We start from the raw sequence: 24,941 nt of genomic DNA on the forward strand, positions 1-24,941 counted from the left end.
AGCAACATGAAACCGCTACCCAACACTATTTATGAAAGACTCTCCTTACACAAATAGCGCGGCTAGTGGATGTATATGTTACTACTGATTATTGCTGCCATTTGTCAGGTGGTTATGTATCAGTGCAGTAAATGGTTTTTTACAGTGCAGTATTGTGAGTGCAGTTGCGTTTGTGTAAAATGCCTTATACAATCCAGGAGAGGATGGATAGCTATAGTTGAGGCCTATATTCATTCTGGATCGTATGAAGAATCACATCAAGTATACGCAAAATAATTTTTGAATGCCTGTATCCCAGTGAAGAGTAGCATACACGATTTAATTAAAAAAAAGGCGTACAATCCAGGAGAGGATAGCTACAGTTGAGGCCTATACTCATTCTGGATCGTAAGAAGAATCACATCAAGTATTCGCAGAAAAAGTTTTGAATGCCTGTATCCCAGTGAAGAGTAGCATACACGATTTAATTAAAATAATGGCGTACAACAGGTTTGGTTTCAAATGCAAAACGAAACAGGCAACCTTCCGTTAGGACTACACAGTCCATCGTCGATATTGAAAAGAGAATTACTGCCAGACAAAAAAAATCACTATGCAAGTTATCAAAACAATCTGGTGTTAAATACATATCTTAAAATTGAAACCATATCGTATTACAACTTTGCAACAACTGAAGGAGACAGACAATGTGCTATCAACAGAAGACGGTGGCTTCCACATTCCTCCCGGGGTTGTGTACTTGCAATTTTTTCCTTTGGGACTACTTATAGAAGGGAGTTTATATATCTAATCCCCACAAAGTTGATGAACTGAAGGTGAATTTTCAATGACAAATCGATGCAATTGACAACAACATTTTGCGTCAGATGACTCTCAATGTGATCAGACAAGCACAAAAGTGCATCAATGTCCAAGGTGGTCATTTTGAACATCTTTTGTTACAATAAGGTAAATAAACGCAACATTTAAATTACATTTTATGTTTTTCTTAATTAATTTATCCGTATCATTCATAAAATTTTATTCCAACATAACCTACCGATTCTGCAGGGGTTATATGATATGTGTTCGGTTTTATGTTGCTCACTCTATACTTTACTTTCATATTAATTTCAATAAAAAAAAACAGTTTATACGTACAGAAAAACCATGTTAATCCAGACCTCGTTAAAGACCTCAGGTTTTATTAAATACAAATGACAGACCTTCAAAAATTTTTTTAAACCTACAATTTTTAAAAATATTTTTGGCCAAGGCATGGAAGAAAATCCTTTACAATTTGCAATCTAACAAAGAAACATACAGTAAGGTGCTATAACCTGAATTTTACTGAAAAAAATCATGTTTAGAAGAGAGTAACAGCACTTTTGAAGACAAATTGTTCTGGTTGTGGAGGCCATCCTGACCACCACAGGGGAAGACACCTTCCATGTAACGGTTTCAGCCGCCATGTCGCGCCCCTGTACCTAGCCCTTATAAGCCAATGAAATTTATCAATAATAATCTTAATAAAGAGTGCAGATGACAAAGGGCAAGAAACTTATTTTAGAGAATGAAAATAGGGGTGCCAAGTGCAAGTCAGAATATTTAAAATAGATAAAGCTTGAAAAAGCGTTCAAAAATTATATTATTTACATTATTCAGAAAAGTAAAGACAAAAAAAGTTTCACCTATGAAACTTCTAAAAATTTATTTATATCTTAACATTAATAATCGACCTAGTGGTGGAGTAGAAGCGCCTCAGCCTTTCATCTTGTACCAGGTTCAAATCAAGATAAGGCATGGCATTTTACCTACACTAAAAAATTCCATTCCGTATTCCCATATACCAGGATCATTTTGAAAATTCTCAGCCTGACATAAAAATTGTGCAAGTATGACCATATGTCTACAATAACTATCACGCATGATCCTTTAATATGTGCTGTGAAATTTCAAATGCATACATCTAGTTCTTAGTATGTGGAGATCAAATAAAGCAAGCAAACAAGTTTTAACATTTTCTGCAAAATGTACAAAACTAAAGTTCAAGCTGTTATAAAGTAGTTTGTTTTAAAACGTTTAACCACTAAGAACATATAAAAAGTTATTATAATTTAAAAGATTCTTCTTATTTGATTTCGACAGTAGAAGGTTTGTTGCTGAATTAACGAAGTCATATTCTTTTCAAGAGGAACTCTCAGAACACCTGAAAAGTGTTACGACAGACAAAATTTTCAAAAAATCCAGAATGCCGTATAAAATGATCATAGATTGAAGGTACGCAAGCTTGCTAACATCACAAACATTTTGGCAGACCATGTCCACTATGTTTTACTGATGTTTTGGATATGAAAAAAGCTTTCTTTCTGTTTGAAAAATGCTGCATTTTTTAACAGTCTATCAAAAATGAATGTGGCTGCGCTTCTCAAGGGTGTTTACTTATTTTACTCGAGTTTTTTCAATATTTTATCAATAGCAGAAACATGGATTCACCAATACATTCCAAAAATCAAATAGCAGTCCAAACAGTAGATGGGAGCAGGTGAAAGTGCGCAAAATTAAGCAAAGTCAGTTCAACTGGCAGAAAAAAAACAAGGCTACAATCTTTTGGGATTCTTGTCTATTGTCATCAAAGACTACCTGGAAAAAAGCATGACCATCACCATCGAATATTATGCTTCAATAATGGATCGATTGAAGGGTGCCACTATTCAGGCTAGTGGACCTCATCTAACCTAAAAGAAAGTGGTTTTTCACCACAATGCTCCTATGCACACACATCTTTGCAAAACTTCATGACCTACAACTTTGGAGTGCTTCCATGTGCACTATATTTGGCTCTCAGCGATTACTACTTCTTACCAAACTTGAAACAATAACTTGCTGGATAAAGCCTTACTTCAAATGATAAGGTTAAAATTGAGACGGCCACTTGCTTTGCTGAGATGAGCAAATTCCATTATAGCGAGGGTATTAAAAAGTTAGAAAATTGCTCGTCTAAATGTATCAAATGATACGGTGATTATGTTGGAAAAAATTTCTGAAAATCTTGTGTTTTCTTTCTGATGCTGAGAACTTTCCGAATGACCTGTGTACAAGCAGTTATAATTTTCTAAATAAACAATGATTTTTTAAATAGGATTAGCTTGTCTCTTTTCTTTTTTTAATTTTATATTGATGATCGTACTTTTTTCTGAAATATATGTATACTAACAAAAAATGTTTTTATGCTAATATGTAACGTTTAATGTTTTCATAAATTTTGTAGATTTTATTACTATTCCTCTGTTGCACATTTTAAAATTTATTTAAATTAATTATAAAAACAAATAAATATGCATTTTATACTGAAAGATGAGTTTTGATTATAATTCCTTTTCAAATATTTACATTAATACAAATTTATCCGACTCACTTTAATCTGAATAAACAAGGTTTTTAAGTACGTATATCTGCAAATTCAAAATGAATAATACTCATTTTTCAATCTGTATTAAGATATTAATGAGATAATATTAAGTGAAATTATTATGACGTTCAAATAAACTGTTGCATTGATTAATCATTAATTGGTACTGATTTCCCGACTGAAAAAATTACCAAAAAATTCTAATTATTACTTAATTCATAAAAACTTACAATCTATTATTATAGTTTTTTTCTAAACAACATTATAAATCAACACACAGACCTGTGATCGAGTAGATATCTTGTTCGGCGATGGGTTTCTACACCAAGTTGTGGATGACATGGGCGATGGATTACGCAGAAGTTCTCTGTCTCTGCTTACACTTCTACATATTGTATCAACATCTTGTATTTTTTTCTTAATCTTTCTCTTTCCATCAAACCAATCAATTTTAATTATAAAACAATGGAAAAAAAAATAACAAGAAAAAATAAAACCAAAACCAAGCAGAACATGCATAATATAAAATACATTACATTAAGGTATTCTTTAGTAATTTTTATATTACACCCTATTAACTCCTTAGACCAGGTTTAATTTACAATTAGAACTTGAAATAATTAAAATTAGAACTTGATTTTTACCAACAATCTGATAGGATAGAAGGAAAGCAGGACACTACTTTAAATTCAAACAGACAGCTTCCTTACTTGGCTCCATTTTGGAATAAACTCAAAATTTAAACATTTTTGAGTAGTTCAGGTAGCTTATCTGCATATATATAGTTACAGAAGCAGTAGCAGCCGAGTAGTAATCATTTCAGTCATAAGTCATCTTTTTTTTAACTTTAATTTCTTTCTTTTATATATATATATATATATATATATATATATATATATATATATATATATATACACACACACACACACACACACACACACACACACACACACACATACACCAATGCAAAGATTTTCTATTTTTATTTAATTGTTTCTTTTTCCATATTTCCTTCATTTTCTTGAACAGTACCCATTTTTCTTCTTCTGTAAATTTTGTTATATAGGTGAGTTTTTATTGTATAGTATTTATGATAATAATATTTATAAGAATCTCAGGGAAAACTATGAATTTCATGTTTGCTGATTATTATTTTATTTGAATATAACAACTACTAACCTAACAAACATATTTTGATTTATAAACCTTTATTAATTATTCTATTTCAGATTATAATCTGAAAATATTTATAGTTCATTTAAATTTATATTATACGATTCAATAATTAACAAGACAAAATAAGTAGCGAAAAAACTGTTCATTCAATGATAATGTAACTTTTTTAGGATCAAGTTGGCAACCTTGGTTACCTTAAAAGACCTCTTTTGTTGATTTTAGAATGTTGCTCCGCTTGAAATGTGTGTGCCGAAAGAGCAACATTCAGTGATAATATTTTTGCTATCAGAAGGTGTGAAATCGGCAGAAATTTACTCAAGTATGTTGAAACAGTACGATGAAAAGTGTTTAAACCGCATATAAGTGGGTGAAATTGTTTAATTTGGGCAGAACATGTGTGAGTGGTCTCCACTGCTCTGAAAGACCAGTTGAAGTTTCGACTACCGGGCTGCAAAATCACAAAAATGATCTTATTCATAAAGACAGACGAGTCAAAATTTCCCATATTGCTAGTTTGTGAAATATTAATGTGGAACCGGGCATTCAATCATTTATGAAGTGCTGAAGTATCACAAAACATGTTTGAAATTCGTTCCAAAACAGTTGACTCAAGCCCATAAAGAATTTGCATTTGTTCTGAGCTAAAAGAATGGTTTGAAGCAGAAGGTCTACTATCTATCATGTAAAAAGCTGTGATGAAATGTAGATACACCATTTTCAGCCTGAATCCAAACTGTCTTGGATGGAAACATCTGAATTCAACCACAAAAAAAAATTCAAAACTTGCGCGTCAGTTGGTAAAGTGATATTGACAACCTTCTGGGACTTGCATGGTCCAAATTTTTGTGACTATTTAGAAAAACATACTGTCAACAGCGAGTACTATTCTAACATGTTCCAACAGAAAGTGAGACCGCGATAAGGTTTAAACATCAGGACACTCTCAAAAGGTGTGATTCTCTTGCACGACAATGCATGTTCCCGCACCACTCAGGGAACAGGAGAAATGCTCAGGTGTTCTCCTCTCTAAAGCCCAGACCTAACCCTGATTTTCATTTGTTTGGCTCGCTCAAAGACTTTTTACGCAGCAAGTTCAACAACAACAAAGCAGTCAAAAAAGCAGTACACAAACGGTTTTAACTGCAAGGTACAGACTTCTACGCTGCGGGAATCAGAAAGCTCACAGAATGGTGCAACAAGTGTCTAAATGTTGTGACAACTGTGTTGAAAGGCAATTTTAAGTTTCATTGTCATCGAATAAACCATTTTTTCTGTACAACAATTTGTCTTAATTATTGAACGTCCCTCGTACATATATTGTATTACATGTATTATATGATAAGATTTTTTTCAATTCCTAGTTTGTATTTTGCAAATTTTTCAATTTGTGAACAATTATCAACCCCATGGCCCAATGAAATGATGATTATATTTATGACTAGTAAATGTGGTGCACAGTGTTATAATATTAAGGCTGACCAGTCCTGAGATGTAAGGTTAATTGAACTCCAACCACAAGTATTCACAATTGTATAAAAGTAAGTTGCCTTTAGTAGGATTCAAACTTCAGAACCTTCAACTTCAAAAATCAGTTGTATAATTACCGCTGACTGCGACTAGACTTTACCGCTAGACCAAACAGTGGGTTTAGATTCTATAAAACAAAATCTGTTTGTTTTGTTAATCCTTCATTTCCCAAGTGATTCCTATTGCATGCATTCATAATGATTTTTAGTTTAATAATTGTTATATTTAAATAAAATAATAATCGGCTAACAATCATGTCATTTTTTTTGGCACATTCTTATTACTCTACCCTACTAAAAAAACTTTTCCATTAATGTAAAAAAAATTTCTCAATGAGATTGAAAGATCACAACTTTACTATTGCTGCCACTGTGATTGTGGATACAGTACAAATAAGCTATTTTAACCTCTTGAAAATATTTAAATGGAGTTTACTTGGAAATTGCAGTTTGAATTTAAAGTAGGAATCCCCCTCTCCTACCATTTTGCAAAGGGCATGAATAAACTCGGTTGTAAGCTGATTGCCTGCTGTTGTTAGACAACAATTTTTTGCGCCTTTTTTAATGCTATTAAATGTTACACCTTTAAATTTATTTTATTGAAAAGACAACAAAAGACGTGAGTGTTGTCAATATTTAAAACGCTGTCAGTTTACCAGTATAATTTTAAAAATATTTTTTATTATTGAAGTAACCAGAACAGCATTAAATAAAATTAATACAAACTTAAAAACAATATTCTCTGTATAATTAACAACACAAATTAATTATATTAATAGGATGCAATGTTAGTTTCTTAAAAGGTTATTAGTCAAAAAAGTAAGAAATAAGTAAGATTTCAAGCTTCCACATATTAATGAATCTTAACATGTTAAATTAAAAAATATTAATTAATGTGTCAGTGTAAAATGATATATTCCAGACACAATTATTTTTAATGTCATGAGATAACTTACTTATGAAGCGCTTCAAAAAAACTGCTTTACTGAGACAAAGAAAAAACTGATTGTTTATAAAAATATATTTCTTAAGTCTCCGGTTAATGATTACCAAACGATGTCAAATTTGTTTGATTTCATTTTCTACCTTTTACTACAAGATTGATTTTAGATACGTAAAAAAGAAAATGCAATAGCTGGACAATATAACTATCAAGAAATTATTGTATTAACAAAAAAATAGCTTGAAGATACTTAATGAACCACTTAACATTAAAAAATTTATATATTATTAAATTATAATAGCTTACAATTTTCTCTATAAAAATGTTTATTACAGTAATATGGGAAAATTATGTTAACAAAATATAACGTACCCCAGTAATGCACTTTATCATTTTACAAATGATAATTGTTTACTAGAAATATTACAAACCGCATTCGTAAGATTTTAAATTCTGTCCTTTATGAAATCATTTGAGAAAATATTGTACGCCAAATGTGTTTTTACAACTATCTGAAGAATACAAGAAAGATGACTGGGCAGATGAAACCATTTTTCCCATCCGATACAAATGAGGGTGCTATTAAATTTTGCAATCATACTGTTATTTGTAATGAAAATAAATTCACAATTGATGTGTAACATTTAAGCAGTGCCAAAAATAATATTTAATTAGCTATCGTAAATACTATTTTCAAGGATAAATGACAAAGCATTCTAAAGAATCAGAAACATTTTTATTCAACCCAGTAGGAATATATCGCAATCTTATATGTATATTAAAATGGATAAGATAAGATCTTATATGTATCTGGATCCTTTCAAGAAATACGTCAAATTATTGAATGTTAGTATCCTAGTTAAGAGAGGTGTACATGATCATAGGAGTTTGGTTTCAAACAGAAAATAAAAAATAGACGACCTGTTAGGACTTTAGAGGCCATAGCTGATATTCACAGAAACACTTCTGTATCTGAAAAATTCTGTACTAAGTTACCGCAACAAATCTGTATAAAATACATATCCTGTCATAAGATTCAACATATTTGAATTTGAAATCGTATCGTGTAAAAACTTTGCAACAACTTAAGAAAACAAACCAAAATCTCTTAATTGTAGTGAATGCCTTTCAAAAACAATGCCGATGGACAAATAGAACAAATTCTGTATTTCATGAAAGATGAGGTACGGTGTCAAAAAACCAGGTACTGGAAACTGAAAATTCTCACTCGATGTTTGAGCGTTCACTCTAGATGAAAATATTGGTGAATTGATGTGTAAATGATTTTTGGAATAAATAACGATAAAGATATTTTTTAATCAGACTGTCAATACAGAAGTGTATTGTATAATTTTTGTAGAATTCTAAGCTCAATTAACAGATCATGGAAAAAGATTACAACTTCTTCCAACAAGATGTGTGACACACACCAAATGACTCACAGCACATGTTCATGTGGTTTTTAAAGAACAATTATTTAGCAGAGGATGGTGAGCGTTGCATTACCCAAATTTTTATAATTGCAAATGATTTTTCTTTATGAATATTTGTAGAATAGAGTATATAAATAAAATCCCCACATTTTTGATGCGCTGAAAGCATATAGATGCTTCAACAAGACATTGATGGCATCGGTAACAATGTTTTGAATCAGATGACTTTCATTATGATCACTTTGAGAGAAAAAAAGTATAGCGGCCCAGAGCCCTCACTTTGAACATCTTTTGTAAAAATGGAGTAAATGTGTAAAAACTTGCTTAAGTAAATAGAGAACTTAATTTAAATTAAGTTTTCATTTCATTTATAAAATGTTACATGTTGTAACTGTATTTCGTCTGCGGCAGTTCAATTTTAAGTTATTCATCCTGCATAATATGTTCTTAACACAGGATTGAGTGTTTTAACTACACAAACAGTGTAACAGATAAATTATTGGAAAATTTTTACTATTTTCCTTTTGATAAGAGTAACAAATATATTAGGAACTAAGATTAAATTTACTGTTGAGAATTAGTTAAATCACTGCCAAGTTTTTTTTTTAAATTTATGGAAATTAATTTAATTGCAAAAATTAAACACAAAGTGAAAAGAATTTAAACCACTTAAATATGAGCATATTGGTGAAATGAATGTGAATTAATGTGCAAAAAACAGATGTAACAAATGCTTAATTTCATTGTGCATTAACTACTGTATATATTTTGAAATGTGAATATATTGCATACATGAAAGTAGTGTATAACGGTGTGAAAAAATAATGTAATTTTAGCATACGCTGCTAGATATTTAGAAAAATAATAAATTTCTACAAAAAACACAGATGATAGCAAAAAAGGTTTTTTTTTCTCTAAAATCACAAAGATAATACTTTATTACATGCCGTCACATTTTGCAATTTTATTTATTTACACCAAACACAAACCTTATGTGTGCGAGTGTGATATTGAAATTATAATATATGGAAAATGCTAAATCTGACCGAGATTAAAACCCAGAACCTTCCTGATGAAAATCTGAAATGTTATCACATTATATGGAATCTGATAAAACTAAATACAAGGAGTGTTTTTAAAGTAAGCACCAATTTGAATTCACCACTTATACACACTATGCAAACAGTTGGCGCTTGTGCAGCTCATATATTTCAGTCAACAGTCCGGTATTACAAACAATAGTTTAGTCATTTTGTTGTTAGTTGTTACATTTATCTATTTATAATAAATATTACAATTTTTGATCCCAAAAGCGTAAACACTGGAGTAATCAGATTTTTTATTGCAACAAATTCTGCGGCTGAAATTCAAAGGTAAATTTTTGACGTTTACGGGTCAAATTATAAGCGACACTAAAGTAAGATGGCGATGCCATTTGTTTTGATAGACAAACTTGGGATTTTGTTTTTGCATGACAATGTCCAACCGCACACGAAAAAATCAGACAGTGGGGAATTGTAAAAATTTTGTTGGAAAATCTTTAATAATTCACCTTCCACCCCTTACTCAACAACCACCACTTATTTTATTTTTCTTCACCTTAAACAGTGGTTTGCATCACAAAGGTCTGATGTTGATGTGAATTGAAAAATGGTGTAACAGCACGATCTAAGTCACAGGCAGTGGAATTTCTTGAAAAGGGAATGACAAAGTTAGCGAAATGTTATGAAAAATGGGTTGAAATTGAAGGTAGCTATGCAGAAAAGTAGTAAATACATTAGTCTTTCTTCATAAATAATAAAGATTGTACATATTTTTTAGTGTTTTGTTTTTATTTCAAAAACAACCTCTTACTCTAAAATGCCTCATATTATTAAGCCGCAATTAATCTTTTCTGTACCTGATGGGTGACCAAGCGACTGAAAATTTCAAGCCAGAAACATAGGCAAGCACAGTTTTCTATATAACATTTATCACAAGCTAAATATCAGGAAATTTTCTTAGTTACTTTTTTCTGTAGTGACATGAACTGTATGAATACTCATTTATTCTCTTTATGCTGCTTCTATTTAACAAAAATGTAAAACGATTTAACAATGGCAATTGAGGTCAAAGAGCTTGTTGATAAAACTAAATAAAATTTTAGCGATTCTAAATAAGTTTTTTTATATTTTAAATATAATGTTTTTAAAATAGATTGAAAAGTTCTTTATTTTTGTATTTAAGATAAGAAAATTATGTTCGATGCTAAATTAACAACATGGGAGATATTTTCGACCAATAAAATATTAACTACTTATAGGCATGTAACAGTAATGAAAAATACCAGTATCACAAGGGCTATACATTAAACCTCCATTTTCTCTCAGCGATTACGGTGCGAGTATTTTTATACATAAAAGAAAAAACTATCAGTCACAAGCTAAGAACATTCTTTGCTACTCCCCATTCTCCTCCTGTTAACCACGTGTACTTGCATCACCTATACATTCATTAACAGACTTTAAATTTAAATATTTAAATTTTAATCTGTTACACAAATTTTATCAGAATCCTTTGGATTTCATTATAATCAATTCCATCAAAATTGTAACAATCATCAGAAAGGGAAAAGGAATATTGCAATTATGTCATCTGTGTCTTATTTCAGAAGCTTTGACAAGGTTCTATGTAATCGGTAAATTTACAACTCTTTCCGATTAAAAAAAAAATTTATAAATTTCATTACTGAACACTTCAGCGGTACAAGGATTCGTGTAACAGCTAGCTAGGTTAAAGGTTCTGGGTTCGATTCCCTGCAGTTTTGAAAATTTGTAACAAACCAACCACAATGTAGATGCTAATGACCGTAGCAAAAAAATGAACTTAAATAACATAAATAAAAAAATTTAACCCACTGTTATAGCATATAACAGTCTAATCTCGCTTTCACATCACCTCAAGTTTTTCTTACATTCATTTATTTGAATTTGACCGATCAAAAGTTTTACTGATAATACATTATCAAAACATTTTATAAAGTAATATTACTATAGATTATTATGGTATGATTAAGTAGATTACCTTATGATTAAGGTAGAAACAAGTGCATATCTACATAGTTACAAAATTATTACTTAATGATACGTTTGAAATTTTTGTGGGGCATCTGATCTGCCACGTTGAATTAAAGTGATCATGTAAATTATATTATAAATTTTAAAAAAGGTGGTGAAACCCATTTTTTGACAAATATCTTCACTTTCAGCTTAAGCAATCAAACTTGCTAAAACTGAAAAATTGTGGTAGTAATAAAATGACATAAACGCCTCATAGTAACTTTTTTATTTCACACTGCCTTCAGATTTACATCTGATAACAAAACTTGAAGAGTTAATGTTGGAATTAATGAACAAACTCTAAGAATAATAATAATACACAATAAATAATTTGTAAAACTGCACGAGTTAAATGGCTACATCAATTGATATTACTTACTTTAATTACCACAAATTTTAATTTAAAAATTTTATTTCGTTTTATTTTTTCCAATCACTGTGGAGGAATGGTAGAAAAGTCTTAAGACTTTCATTCGGAGTTCCTGGGTTCAAATCCCAGTCAAGCAAGGCATTTTTCATACGCTAAAAATTTTGATTCTCACAGGGACAAAATGATCAAAGTGATTAATGCCTGTCATCTCAAAAAAAAAAAGATTAGTTAAATATTTTGTCCTAAATATTATGCAATAAATTTTGAAAGCATATCATTCTAAAATAAATGTTCAAAATGCTTCCCCTCTACAGCTTGGCAATACACTAACCTTAACTTACGTGCAAATTTGTCAATTACATGTCTTTTGTCATCAATATTTACAGGTTTTATTTTGTACATGTTGTAGGCGAATTGAAAAATCAAGCTTATTATAATGCGCCCGGCTAACTGGAAATTATAAATATAATCTAACCAAACTTAACCTATGCTCGCCAGTCAAGATTAGTGAGTGAAGCGAGCGTCGGTTAAATTTCATTAGATTATATTTATAATTTTTATTTATGATTACAAGCAATAATGCAAATATATTATATTTCACTTTCTAATTAGCCGCGTGCATTGCAATAAGACTGATTTTACAAATCACCTACGACATATACTTTATATTTTAAGTAACTTCAAAAAAAATAATCCAGAGCAGATACATCTAGAGACCTGGGCAAGCCTTTTTATTGCTCCTGTACGATCTATACAATGTCCTGAAAATGTTTCATTTAAAATTTGCTGTGCTATTAGATTACGGTGAAGTAGTGCCTTATCTTACTGAAACCATAAGTTATCCAATCTTTGTAATAGTATTCCTAATTATTAGTAATTGTGTATTATTTATTATTATAATATGTTTACTGTGAGAAGGCTGTTGTTATTAGTGTTTGGACCATTAACATCAACCAACAATAACTATTTACAGTTTGTTATTGGGTGAAGGTAATACAAAATAAAAAAGTTACTATGAGGTGTTTTACATGAATTATTACTAGTAATTTTTCAGCTTTTGTAACTTTCATTACTTATAACTCAAAAACTAAGGCGTTTATTGATAATCGGTTTACCCCATCATTTTTCTTGTAAAACTTTACAAACTCATAATTAACCACCTTCCAAATTAAAAAACGATTCAACAAAATTTTCAAACGCACTGTAAAGTAGTAATTTTGTAATTACGAACATCTGCCGCCTAGTATCTCTCAGTTTTGCCATTTCCAGACTTTAATATCAGTCTATATCTATAAATCGAACCATCAGTTGAGAATGATGACTGCTGAATTATACAGATTTTGAAACGGATAATGTGAAAAACCATCAGAAAATAATTATAATTTCACAGATAAAAGTCAGTCATTAAAACTTAAATTTTTGCAAACAGTTCTATGAATAATCAGATGACCCGGCCCACATTTTATTGGACGATGGGTTAAGAAAGTATTAAAAAAAAAAAATGTAATCGCTATATATAATTTTTTTCTGCCTATTGAATGAAAAAATCTTTACTGGTGCTGAAGATGTGACAATGCATTAACGCTAATCAATAATTATTATGTCAGAAGTATGTTGTTATTTTATCCATTGATTTTTATCAACGATTTTTAATTTTATTTCTACCAAGTTTAATTATAAAATATCTCAGATTTTCTAAATAATTTATTAATTAAATATATAAAATATCCAAAAAATGAAATTTAATAAACTTTTTTTGTCACAACTACCAAAAAAACAATCCTTTCAAAACGGGAACAAAAAAATATAGTAGACTCAAAAGAATACCTTAATGTAAAAAAAAAAAATAAATAAAAGAATAAAGCAAGTTAGGGATTAACTCATCAAGCTTAACCGATTAAAAAAAAATTATAAGAAAAACAACCATAACTATTCATACAATACAATACAGTATATACAGCAAGTACTAAGGGTAAATGTATTGCATTATTGATCGGCTGATTAATTTTGTTGTAACTAACAGATATTAAATGAAGCAATAAAATAAAATACAACGAAATACGATAAAAAATATAAAAAAATACCTGAATTTCAGGCGATCCTTCTAAAGGCGACTGATTGCGTATACGATTGACCACAGACGGCGACGGAGAAGTATGAACTGCATCACGACTACCGCTCCTCGACAAACGTTTCTTATTTCTTTTTCGTTTTTTATGACTTCTCGGGCTGTGTTTTGATTTCTTATCGCCCTTTTTAGCCTTTTTTTCCTTCCGTCTTAAACCGCTATGATGTCGATCTTTACTTTTAATAAAATCGTCGTCTGATGCGCCGCCGTAATGATGATGTCTCGGCGACGACGAACTGTCGCGATGTTTACGGTGTTTCATTTCGGATTTATCGCGATGTTTTAATGAAGAAGGGGATGGCGAGTTCGAATGCAGTTTATCTTTCGATCTCTTCATACGCTCGTCGCCGCCGCCGCCGCCGCGACGTCTATCACGCGGGTGCGACATCTGCGATTCACCGTCGCTTATAATACTTTCTTCGCTTTGTATTTCGCCGGCCTCTGGACTCGATAACTCTTCTGAACTGACATCAGAATATTCGACGAGCGGTTTTACCGAAGATATGGCATTTTTTTCTTCGCCGCTGCCGGTCGAATGTCGACTTTTCTTTTTTAATTTACGCGATTTACCCTCTGAATGTTTTAAACTTCTTTTCGAACCAGTTACTACATCCTCCATCGCAGTGATCGCTCCATCTACATTACTTCCGGTCGAACTTACTGACGCCTTTCTTTGTCGAATTTTACAACTAGTACGTATTCCATTCTTTTCCGCATCTCGTTCACTTGGCATACCACCTAAAACAATTGCAACAATACGCTTAACAAGTATGAAAAAAATCCTTCCATTTTTTATGGCCACATAAAAATACAATTGTAAAAGAAATTTTTTCAAAAGTTACTAGTATTGATAACACAGCCGTCATCCGAAAATAAATGTCAACAATATTAACAGAAACGGTAACGAAAAGTCTCAAAGAAACCCGATTTGTTGATAGAAGCAGCAGTAAAAAGATTAATTTTGCAAACGATTTTTCATACTAGTCGTGCATATTTTGGAAAAAAAAACATCGTTAGTATTTTTACATAAAATACCTTGTAAAACAGAAAAAAGAAAAAAAAGAAAAGAAAATGGAAAATCCGCAGAAACCACCAAAGATTTAAAAGAAAAACAAATACCGTGTAAAAATATAGAAAAATGATCAGAAATATTAATGGATTCTGGAAGAAATCCCCTCCCAAAAATGGGGATCGAAATGGATACAAAAGATAAACTAAGAAAGAATGCAAAGAATGCAGAAAAACATTAAAAAAAGAAAGCTAATTTAAAAAGTTGGTACATACTGTCCTTGTTAATTAAAATAACAATAAACAATTGTTTAAAAATATATCACAGGAGGAACGTTCTATTATATTAGGATGTTAGTAAGTTAAACATTTATTCTGTTAAAATCTAGGGGTTTTTAACACCAGTTTTGTTTTCCAGCGAAATAAATTTGTTACAATTTAAAACTCTTATTACTGTCAAAGAAATATAACCTGAACAGAAAGACATAATATCTTTCTTTTTTTTTTCCTGTTTAGCGTCCGGAAATTAGCTTTCAGATAATACTTCAGAGTACGAATGAGGATGATATGTATGAGTCTAAATGAAGTGAAATCTTGTACAGTCTCAGTTCGACCGATCCTGAGATGTGTGGTAAATTGAAACCCAAACACCAAAGAAAACCGGTATCACGATCTAGTATTCAAATCCGTGTAAAAATAACTGACTTTACTAGGACTTGAACTCTGGAACTCTCGACTTCCAAATCATCTGATTTGGGAAGACGCGTTCACCACTAGACCAATCCGGTGGGTTAAAGACATAATATCTACCCTATCATTAACCTCACTAACCCCCCAAAAAACCCTAATTATTACACGATTACAAAACTGACTTTAATTAATTAACGGCTATTGCATTAATCTCCCTCTATGCATCATGAGTCCTTGACGTTGGTGCATGGGCTTGAGCGCTCGGTGATACAGAGTAGCTGGACCGAAGGTGGAACCATATCGGAGAGGGATCTGTTAAGAGCCAGACTAAGGAATGATTCCTGAAAGAAGACAGCAGCTCTTTCAGTAGTTGTTAAGGGCGTAGGTCAGGACGACTAAAACGGCCATATCAATATCACTCAGTCCTCTGAGTACTGCGCAGCTGAAAGCAATGGAAAACTACAGCTGCTTTTTTCAAAGAAAATGTAGCTCTCTTTTCATATAGCGATGATGGAGGCGCCTTCCTTTGTAAAATATTCCGGAGGTAAACTAGTCCCCCGTTCGGATCTACGGGTGGAGACTACTAAGGAAGGGGTCACCAGAAAATTAAAAAAATAACATTATAGCGTGGAATGTTAGAAGTTTAAAAAAGGTTGGTATGTTAAAAAATTTAATGGGGGAAATGGATAGGATAAATGTAGATGTAGTAGGCATTAATGAGGTTCTGTGGAAAAAGGAAAACTACTTTTGCTCAGGCGATTTTAGAATAATTGACTCAGCTTCAAATAATGGGCAGGCAGGAGTAGGTTTCGTAATGAACAATCAGATAGGGAACAGAGTAGAGAATTTCAGAATGCACAGCGATAGAATCATTGTAATAAGGATAAAATCAAAACCTAAACCGACAACGATTGTTAACGTCTATATGCCTACAAGCGCCCATGATGATGATGAGGTAGAGGGTGTATACGAAGAGATTGATGAAGCAATTAAACACGTAAAAGGAGATGAAAATTTAATAATAGTTGGAGATTGGAATGCAAGCATTGGAAAAGACAAGGAAGGACATATAGTGGGTGAATACGGACTGGGCAAAAGGAATGAAAGAGGGGACCGACTCGCACGAAGTATAATTTAGTAATTGCCAACACCCAGTTTAAAAATCATAATAGAAGAATATACACTTGGAAAAAGCCAAGCGATACTGCAAGGTATCAGATACATTATATCATGCAAAGATTTAGAAATCAACTCGTTGACCGCAAAACTTATCCTGGACCAGACATTGATAGTGACCATAATTTAGTGATAATGAAATATAGATTGGGGTTTAAAATCCAGAAGAAAAGGTGTCTGATGAATCGGTGGAATTTAGAGAAGCTTGAGGAAGAGGAGGTGTAAAGAAGATTTTTGAGGAGGACATCGCAAGAGATCCGAGTAAAAAAGATAAGCTAGAAAATGTAGAAGAAGAATAGGAGAATGTTAAAAAGGAAATTCTTAAATCAGCAGAAGCAAACTTAGGCGGAATAAAGAGAACGGGTAGAAAACCTTGGGTTTCAGACGATATATTGCAGCTGATGGATGAACGTAGAAAATATAAGAATGCAAGTGATGAAGAAAGTAAAAGGAACTATCGCAAATTAAGAAATGCTATAAACAGGGAGTGGATTAAAGAGAAGTGGTCAGAAGTGGAAAGAGAAATGAACATTAGTTAAATAGACGGAGCATGCAGGAAAGTTAAGGAAAATTTTGGAGTACATAAATTAAAATCCAATAATAACCGATTTATAATACGAAAGGCAAAGGTATATTGAAGAGTTATACGGAGGAAATGAATTAGAAAATGGTGTTATAGAGGAATAAGAGGAAGTTGAAGAGGATGAAGTGGGAGAAACAATACTGACAACTGAATTTAAGAGAGCATTAAAAGATTTGAATGGCAGAAAGGCTCCTGGGATAGACGGAATACCTGTAGAATGACTCCGCAGTGCAAGTCAAGAAGCGATTGATAGATACAAAACTGGTGTGTAATAATTACGAAAAAGTGGAAGTTCTATCAGACTTCAAAAAAAGTGTTATAGTCATGATAACAAAGAAAGCAAGAGCAGATACAGATGAATACAGATACAGGTGAAGAATACAGAACAATTAGTTTAACAAGTCAAAATCTTAACTAGAATTCTGTACAGAAGAATTGAGAGGAGAGTGGAAAGTGTTAGAAGACCAATTTGGTTTCAGGAAAAGTATAGGGACAAGGGAAGGAATTTTCGCCCTCAGATTAATAGTAGAAGGAAGATTAAAGAAAAACAAACCAACATACTTGGCATTTATAGACCTAGAAAAGGCATTCGATAATGTAGACTAGAATAAAAAGTTCAGCAATTTAAAAAAATTAGGGTCAAATACAGAGATTGAAGAACGATTGCTAACATTTACAGGAACCAAACAAACAGCAACAGTAATAATTGAAGAACATAAGAAAGAAGCCATAATAAGAAAGGGAGTCCGACAAGGATGTTCCCTATCTCCGTTACTTTTTAATCTTTACATGGAACTAGCGGTTGATGATGTTAAAGAACAATTTAGATTTGAAGTAACAGAGTAAGGTGAAAAGTTGCTGATGATATAGTAATTCTAACCGGTAGTAAAAAGGATTTAGAAGAGACAATGAATGCCACGGATGTAGTCCTACGCAAGAACTACCGCAAGAAAATAAACAAGATAGACCGCTGAATTTGAAAATAGGAGAAAAAATAATGGAGGTACAAGAATTTTGTTATTTGGGAAGTAGAATTACTAAAGATGGATGAAGCAGGAGCGACATAAAATGCCGAATAGCATAGGCGAAACGAGCCTTTAGTCAGAAATATAATTTGTTTACATCAAAAATTAATTTAATCGCCAGGAAAAGATTTTTGAAAGTATATGTTTGGAGCGTCGCTTTATATGGAAATGAAACTTGGACGATCGGAGTATCTGAGAAGAAAAGATTAGAAGCTTTTGAAATGCGTTGCAATAGGAGAATGTTAAAAATCAGGTGGGTGGATAAAGTGACAAATGAAAAGGTGTTACGACAAATCGGTGAAGAAAGAAGCGTTTGGAAAAAATATGGTTAAAAGAAGAGACAGACTTATAGGCCACAAATTAAGGCAACCTGAAATAGTCGCTTTAATATTGGAGAGACAGGTAGAAGGAAAAAATTGTGTAGGCAGGCAACGTTTGGAATATGTAAAACAAATTGTTGGGCATGTAGGATGTAGAGGGTATACCGAAATCAAATGACTAGCACTAGATAAGGAATCTTGGAGAGCTTCATCAAACCAGTCAAATGACTGAAGACAAAAAAAAATTACATTAATATTTTTAAAGCATCACACGTTTATAAAAACGCACATACACACGTAGATGCATATCGATAATGCATAGTCGACTGAGACTAATATATGCATGACATCTGCTGATGTTCTTCAGCACTTACAGAAAAAACAAAGAACGTTTTTAAAAGTTGTTTCAATGTTCCAGGGTTGTCCGAAAATTTCTGGCCGTAACACAGGGACGGCGCAAGTATGGCAAAACGATCATCCTTTAAATGACAAAGTTTCAGACCCGCGCGTTTAGTTACTTGTTTGTGGCGATCGGTTAAAGCAAACAAAGTTTGAATACTTTCTGACAAAACTCAAGTTTGAGCTGTTATAAAGTAGAGTGAGCCAAAAGATACGCGTTCCAATAATTAATATCGTTAAAAAATATTTATTGATATAATATACTCTACTACATTTTGTAGGTAAACAAGAAGTATATTTATATGTCTCGCAACAGATGCTGGAAATGTCCTCAATCTGCTGCTACACATGCCTCAACACTTTCTAAACGTTAGTTGCTACTTTTCAGATGATCGCTGCACTTTTGAGGGATACCTCGTCTTCGATGTTTCGCTTGAGTCGGTCGATCGTGTGAGAGTTGTTCTAATAGATATTATCCTTCAGACGTCCTCAAAGAAAAAGGTCGGGTGGAGTTAATCTGGCGATCTAGGCGGCCACATTCCACGAGAAATGTTGTGTTCCCCGAAGAACTCGCGGAACATTAGCATTGTGCTATTCGCTGTGTGCGCCGTTGCACCGTCTTGCTACAGCCATAAGTCTAGTTCGTCACCTTTTAACAGTGCCACAAACCGCATGACGATGTCCTGGTAACGTTCAGCCGTTATTAGTTTCCGTGAAAAAGATCGGGTTTACAATTTTTTCCGCGAAATCGCACACCGAACTCTAACCTTCTGCGAACGTAACGGAATCTCATGGAAAACGTGAGGGTTTTCTGAACTCCATTATCTGTCGTTCTGGCTGTTTACGTAGCCACTCGGGTGAAACCGTGCTTCATCTAAGTAGAAAACATAATCCTACATCCGAACGTTGCTGCGAATAGAACGCGAAAACCACACGTAGTCTTTTTCCCCTATCGCGTTCTAGAAGCTCATGCACAAAGTGAATGCGATACGGACGGAGTTTCAGCTTTTTTTTATCGCTTTGTGAACACTCCCCAGACATTCTGGTTTGTCGACACGATTTTCGTATCGACTTTCTCGGTGAACGTAACAAGGATACGCGGATACTTTTCAAGGACCCATCACTTGAAACCGTAGGTCGGCCGGACCGTCCGTACTACCGGTTTTTCTAGAACTAGCGACTACGCGTAAAATCGATGGATGATTTATTAAGTACCCGCGATTCAGGAAAAGCTACTCTAACATCTTCCTGACATTTTAAGAACGACTAAGATTTAAAGTACTTTCAATAATGAATGTACGTTGAAACCGGGAGAAACGCATAGTTGTCCGCTCACAGCTTAGTCATCCACTGTCATCAAAAAGGAGGGAAATTAATTGGCTGTCGTGTGCTACTCTTCTGCTACAAGGTTACCGGTTGCCAACACACATTCCCGCCGGCAAAAAACTAAATTTCCCTCCGCAATATGTTTTTAAATTTAGTGTTGCGTATCTTTTGGCTCGCTCTCTATTTTGTTATAAACGGTTTAACTCTGACGGACATATAGAAAGAATTAATTCCTCTTTCAAAGATTTTCCCCTTGCGTTTTCGACAGTCGGCCGCTGAATTTAAATGTGGTCAAATACCGTTTAAGATTATGAACGCTAGGGACGCCCAAATCCGCTACGATCAACGAAATCACCAAAATGCACAACACCGTATTAAATAAACGCCGACTAAAGGTATTCCGGCTTAATTACATCGCAAACAACTCGATATACCCCGTGTGTCCGCTGCATTTTGGTTATAAATAAGCTTTTCGTGGAACGAATACAGTTACTTGTTAACGGTCTGCCAAAACGCATTCGACTCGACAATTATCGATGGTATTACACTTACTTAAACGCGATTTCACGGGGTTTTTCCGACGTTTTATTACACTACATGAAACATGTACTCGCTTTACACACCGGAAACCAAAGAACAATCCAAACAGTACTTAGGAGCAGATGAAAGTACGCCAAAGAAAGCGAAAACTGTTCCATCTGCAGGAAACTTCATAAATACAGTTCTTTGGGATTCTCGTGGTAAGGTAGAAGTAGATTACCTAGAACAAGGCAGGGCCATCACCGGGGAGTATTATAACACGCTTCATTACCTGACCGACTGCATAACCACACCTAATCAAAAAAGAAAGTGTTCTTTCAACATGATAATGCGCCCGAACATATACACCTAGGGTTGCTGTAGCACAACTCCATGACCTGCGCTTCCGCATTCACCGGATTTTTCACCCGCTCTTTGCAAATCTGAATTAACGGCTCGCCGGGCGAAGATTTACTTCAAATGATGAGATCAAAGCTGTGACGACGGCTTTTACAGAATTGGGACAACACGCGTTATACTGAAGATATTATGAAGTTGGAAAAGTCATTTGGTCTAAATGTGTCGAGTTGCAAGGCGACTGACTACGGTGAAAAAAAAAAAAAAAAAAAAAAAAAAAATGCTGCTGCTTCCAAAGTTAAACAACACTGATAATTAACGCGACACCATTCCGATTTCGGAACTATACTTCTTCAGATATTTCAAGAATAAACAGCAATCACATCTTAAAAGGATGGAATTTACTACTTTACCTAAAACCCTATCGTTTCGTTGTAATAAAAAAGCTGCATCAACGTAAATTTATACAAACGTTACATATTAAAATATATATATATATTTTAGTTGCTGTTCTTTCTATATGTTACAAATAAAAGGTTAATGAAAAATGAAAACTATTACATGGTAATACTAGTATGTATTGTGGCATTCCGATACAAACTTAAGTTAATTATTTGTCTTTCCACTCAAGCCATTCATTCGTTCAACAGATTAGATATATACACTAATATATTATAATATGTTAATCTACTGTACAAATTAAATAAGAAATAACCAATCTACAAAAGCGCATTAAAAATGTTCACAACAACGCAATAAGAAACAACGATAAAACAAACTGAGATGCTTACAAATTAAATGCCTAAATAAAAACTTATTAAAAAAAAGCGTGCTATATAAACTGTAAAAACTCATAAAAAATTTAGTAAAATAAGAATCATTCGACAGAAAAACAAACTTTAGTACTAAAAAAAAAACTTATATATTATAAGCCGGCAACATAAATTAAAAAAAAAGCTAATTATATTTTGCTTTTTATGATTAATATGAATTCATCACCTGAAGCTTATGCGTGGAGATATGGAAACCTAAGTTTCATATCGTACAAATACTGCCAGCAACCCTCAACAGGATTCAAACCCCGGGTCCTTACAAATGATAGGTTACTTTAAAGCCTACCGCTTGCCGACAACTATTTATTTTAATACGGTATCATCAATAATTAAAACGATCGTAGGATGTCATGCGCGCTACTACAAAATATACTTTTGAAGAACAACGGCCGGTCATAAAATTTCTGGTTATCAGGGAATATAACAAGACCGTTTAAAATTTAATAACCGGGTGAAATAAAAAAATTATAACCTTCATACGAATTTTTGTTACGACCATATAATACAGACGAACGGAATTATATTGCGTTTAGGTGAAGGAGATGAATTTTCAGAAAACTATACAGACTTCCGTTGAGGATCTGAACGGCAAAAGATAAGAATTTTTTCCTTTCCTGAGCGCCAAACGAAGTGTCTTATCAACACCCGGAAACTATATAAATAAATTACAAATTAAATTAAAAACTAAAACCCGGTAAAATAAAATCACAGCATAAATGGAAAACGCCTAATGACGTACGCTAAAATCGAAATAAAACCGCAATGAAATATTACATTATTTTTTTTTGGTCTTCGGTTTTTTTTGTTCAATTTTTTTGAAACACAAGAACATTAATAAAACTATTGGAAACAACAGGAAAGAAAACGTCTTCTCCCAAAAAAAAAAAAATAATACAAATGAATGCAAAATGTTAGTTTCACGATCTCCTCGATCGGCGAAACTAAAAAAAGGAAATAAATGGCACAACTCCCACCACCGAAAACACTCGCTTACCTTTTTTTCATTTCAAACTATCGAGACACGACAAATTTTTCGTAACTTCCATCAAGGGGTCAGGAGAAATATAATCGGGGTATATAACAAAATGACGTAATTTTCTAAACAAACGGCAATAATTTTTGTTTTGCGTTATTTAAACCGGAGAGAATATAACTGATCAGAACAAGGATCTAGACCGAGACGAAAAACCGACGTATTCATTAAATTCACATTAACAACTAGAACCACCAGAAACTAGAAAAATCAAACGATCGTCTTCACCGAAATTACACATGAAATCTTGGTAATTGAAAGCGGCAATCGTAAGATACGTCAAAGTAATTTCAACGTTGCCGTGAAAATTTTACGGGAACAGACAAAAAGGTACACTGACCGTTAAACTTTATCACGATCAAAGAATCTTTTAAAACTTCCTTCAACGCGATCGTCTAATTCCCTAAAATCGATTTTAGATAACGCGCACCGGAAATAGTTTTGCTATTATCTTCAAACCCGAGATTACAAGGATATTATACATCTTGCATGCAGACGGTTTAACGACTGAACGACCAACTTACGTGTCGAAGACGGTGCACGCGGTCGACTCTCGCTTTACACCACTCGGCTACACCGGCTTCGCGTGCCGAAGACACTGCTTAAACGATAAACAGCATTTCATAATTTCTTCTATATTAAAAAACGATGACAAAAATCTGTATTCTCGAAACAGAACGGCTGACAGCTCTCAACACAGAACGGAATACAAACGTTTTTCATCTTCGCAAGCTGCGCGGTAGGAAACCTAGTAATAAATTTATTCGACAGAATCCTGATTAAAGATTGCCGACTACCCGCGTGCAAAACTAAATTCTGCTTAAAAAAATCTCCCGTTTTTCAAGGTTAGAATACCTCCATTAAACGATACAATTTCAATTTAAATTGTGTGCGCCCGTTTTGAACTTACAAGGATAGGCGGCCGGCTTACAATGGAGTTTATGGATACCCTTTCGCAAGGTGATAAATCGGGAAAGGTTGTTTCTACTTTCCAAAGTAATAGCTTTGAAGTTAGTCCCGTTTCCGAATAAATTCCATTTAAAAATCTTTAAGCAGATTATAGATCTACGATCACAGCAATCTCGTATTCCATTCTCCTTACGGTTTATATAACTTGAATGTTTTTCTTACTTTTACACTAATGATAATCATCCTGATGCCATTTTGGGTGCAGACATGGTACCAAATTGATATTTATACCATTTTTTTTTTTTTTTGGTCTAAAAGAATGAGACCTTTATAATTATTTATCGCACCGCTTAAAATATTTCAGTTGCAACCACTGGGCCACCCCTTCGAAATTTTATTTCTCGTCAAAATGTGAAGTAATTGAACTATACCTTATCCAGAAAGTTACTCTATTCTATCTGCAACCGGTTTTAAAGTCGTTGAAGGATTGTATACTTTTGAAAACAAGAATTTAAGTATATTTTATTTTCGTACTCGTACCTCAAAACGTAAAGAATTTCCACACCTCGTTCCCATCAAGCGACCGAAAATAATACCGTACTTTTCTTCGAAAAGTCTGTAAAACGAAGATTTGAATCTGAGACCGATCAATTATGAGACCAAAGGGCGCGCCGCCGATTTCCTGTTGCCGCTGTTGT

General features: G+C 33.1%; 1 protein-coding gene across 9 annotated transcripts in view; it reads right to left on the reverse strand.

Moving 5' to 3' along the window:
• The window catches only part of Cdk12 (Cyclin-dependent kinase 12), a 137,225-nt gene that overhangs the window by 94,007 nt on the left and 18,277 nt on the right, over positions 1–24,941 (reverse strand). For 8 of the 9 annotated variants that reach the window (XR_012758766.1, XM_075381780.1, XM_075381779.1 and 5 more), the window contains 2 exons: positions 14,022–14,803; positions 3,674–3,820 (listed from right to left, as the gene is read on the reverse strand). Coding sequence is in view for 8 of the 9 variants with exons in the window: in XM_075381780.1 (XP_075237895.1) it covers positions 3,674–3,820; positions 14,022–14,798 (924 nt within the window). In the remaining variant the exon portion in view is untranslated. The remainder of the gene's footprint in view (positions 1–3,673; positions 3,821–14,021; positions 14,804–24,941) is intronic. The other variant, XM_075381781.1, reaches the window with a different exon arrangement.

Source organism: Lycorma delicatula, chromosome 13, assembly GCF_047948215.1.
Source record: "Lycorma delicatula isolate Av1 chromosome 13, ASM4794821v1, whole genome shotgun sequence".
In the NCBI taxonomy this organism is placed as follows: domain Eukaryota; kingdom Metazoa; phylum Arthropoda; class Insecta; order Hemiptera; family Fulgoridae; genus Lycorma; species Lycorma delicatula.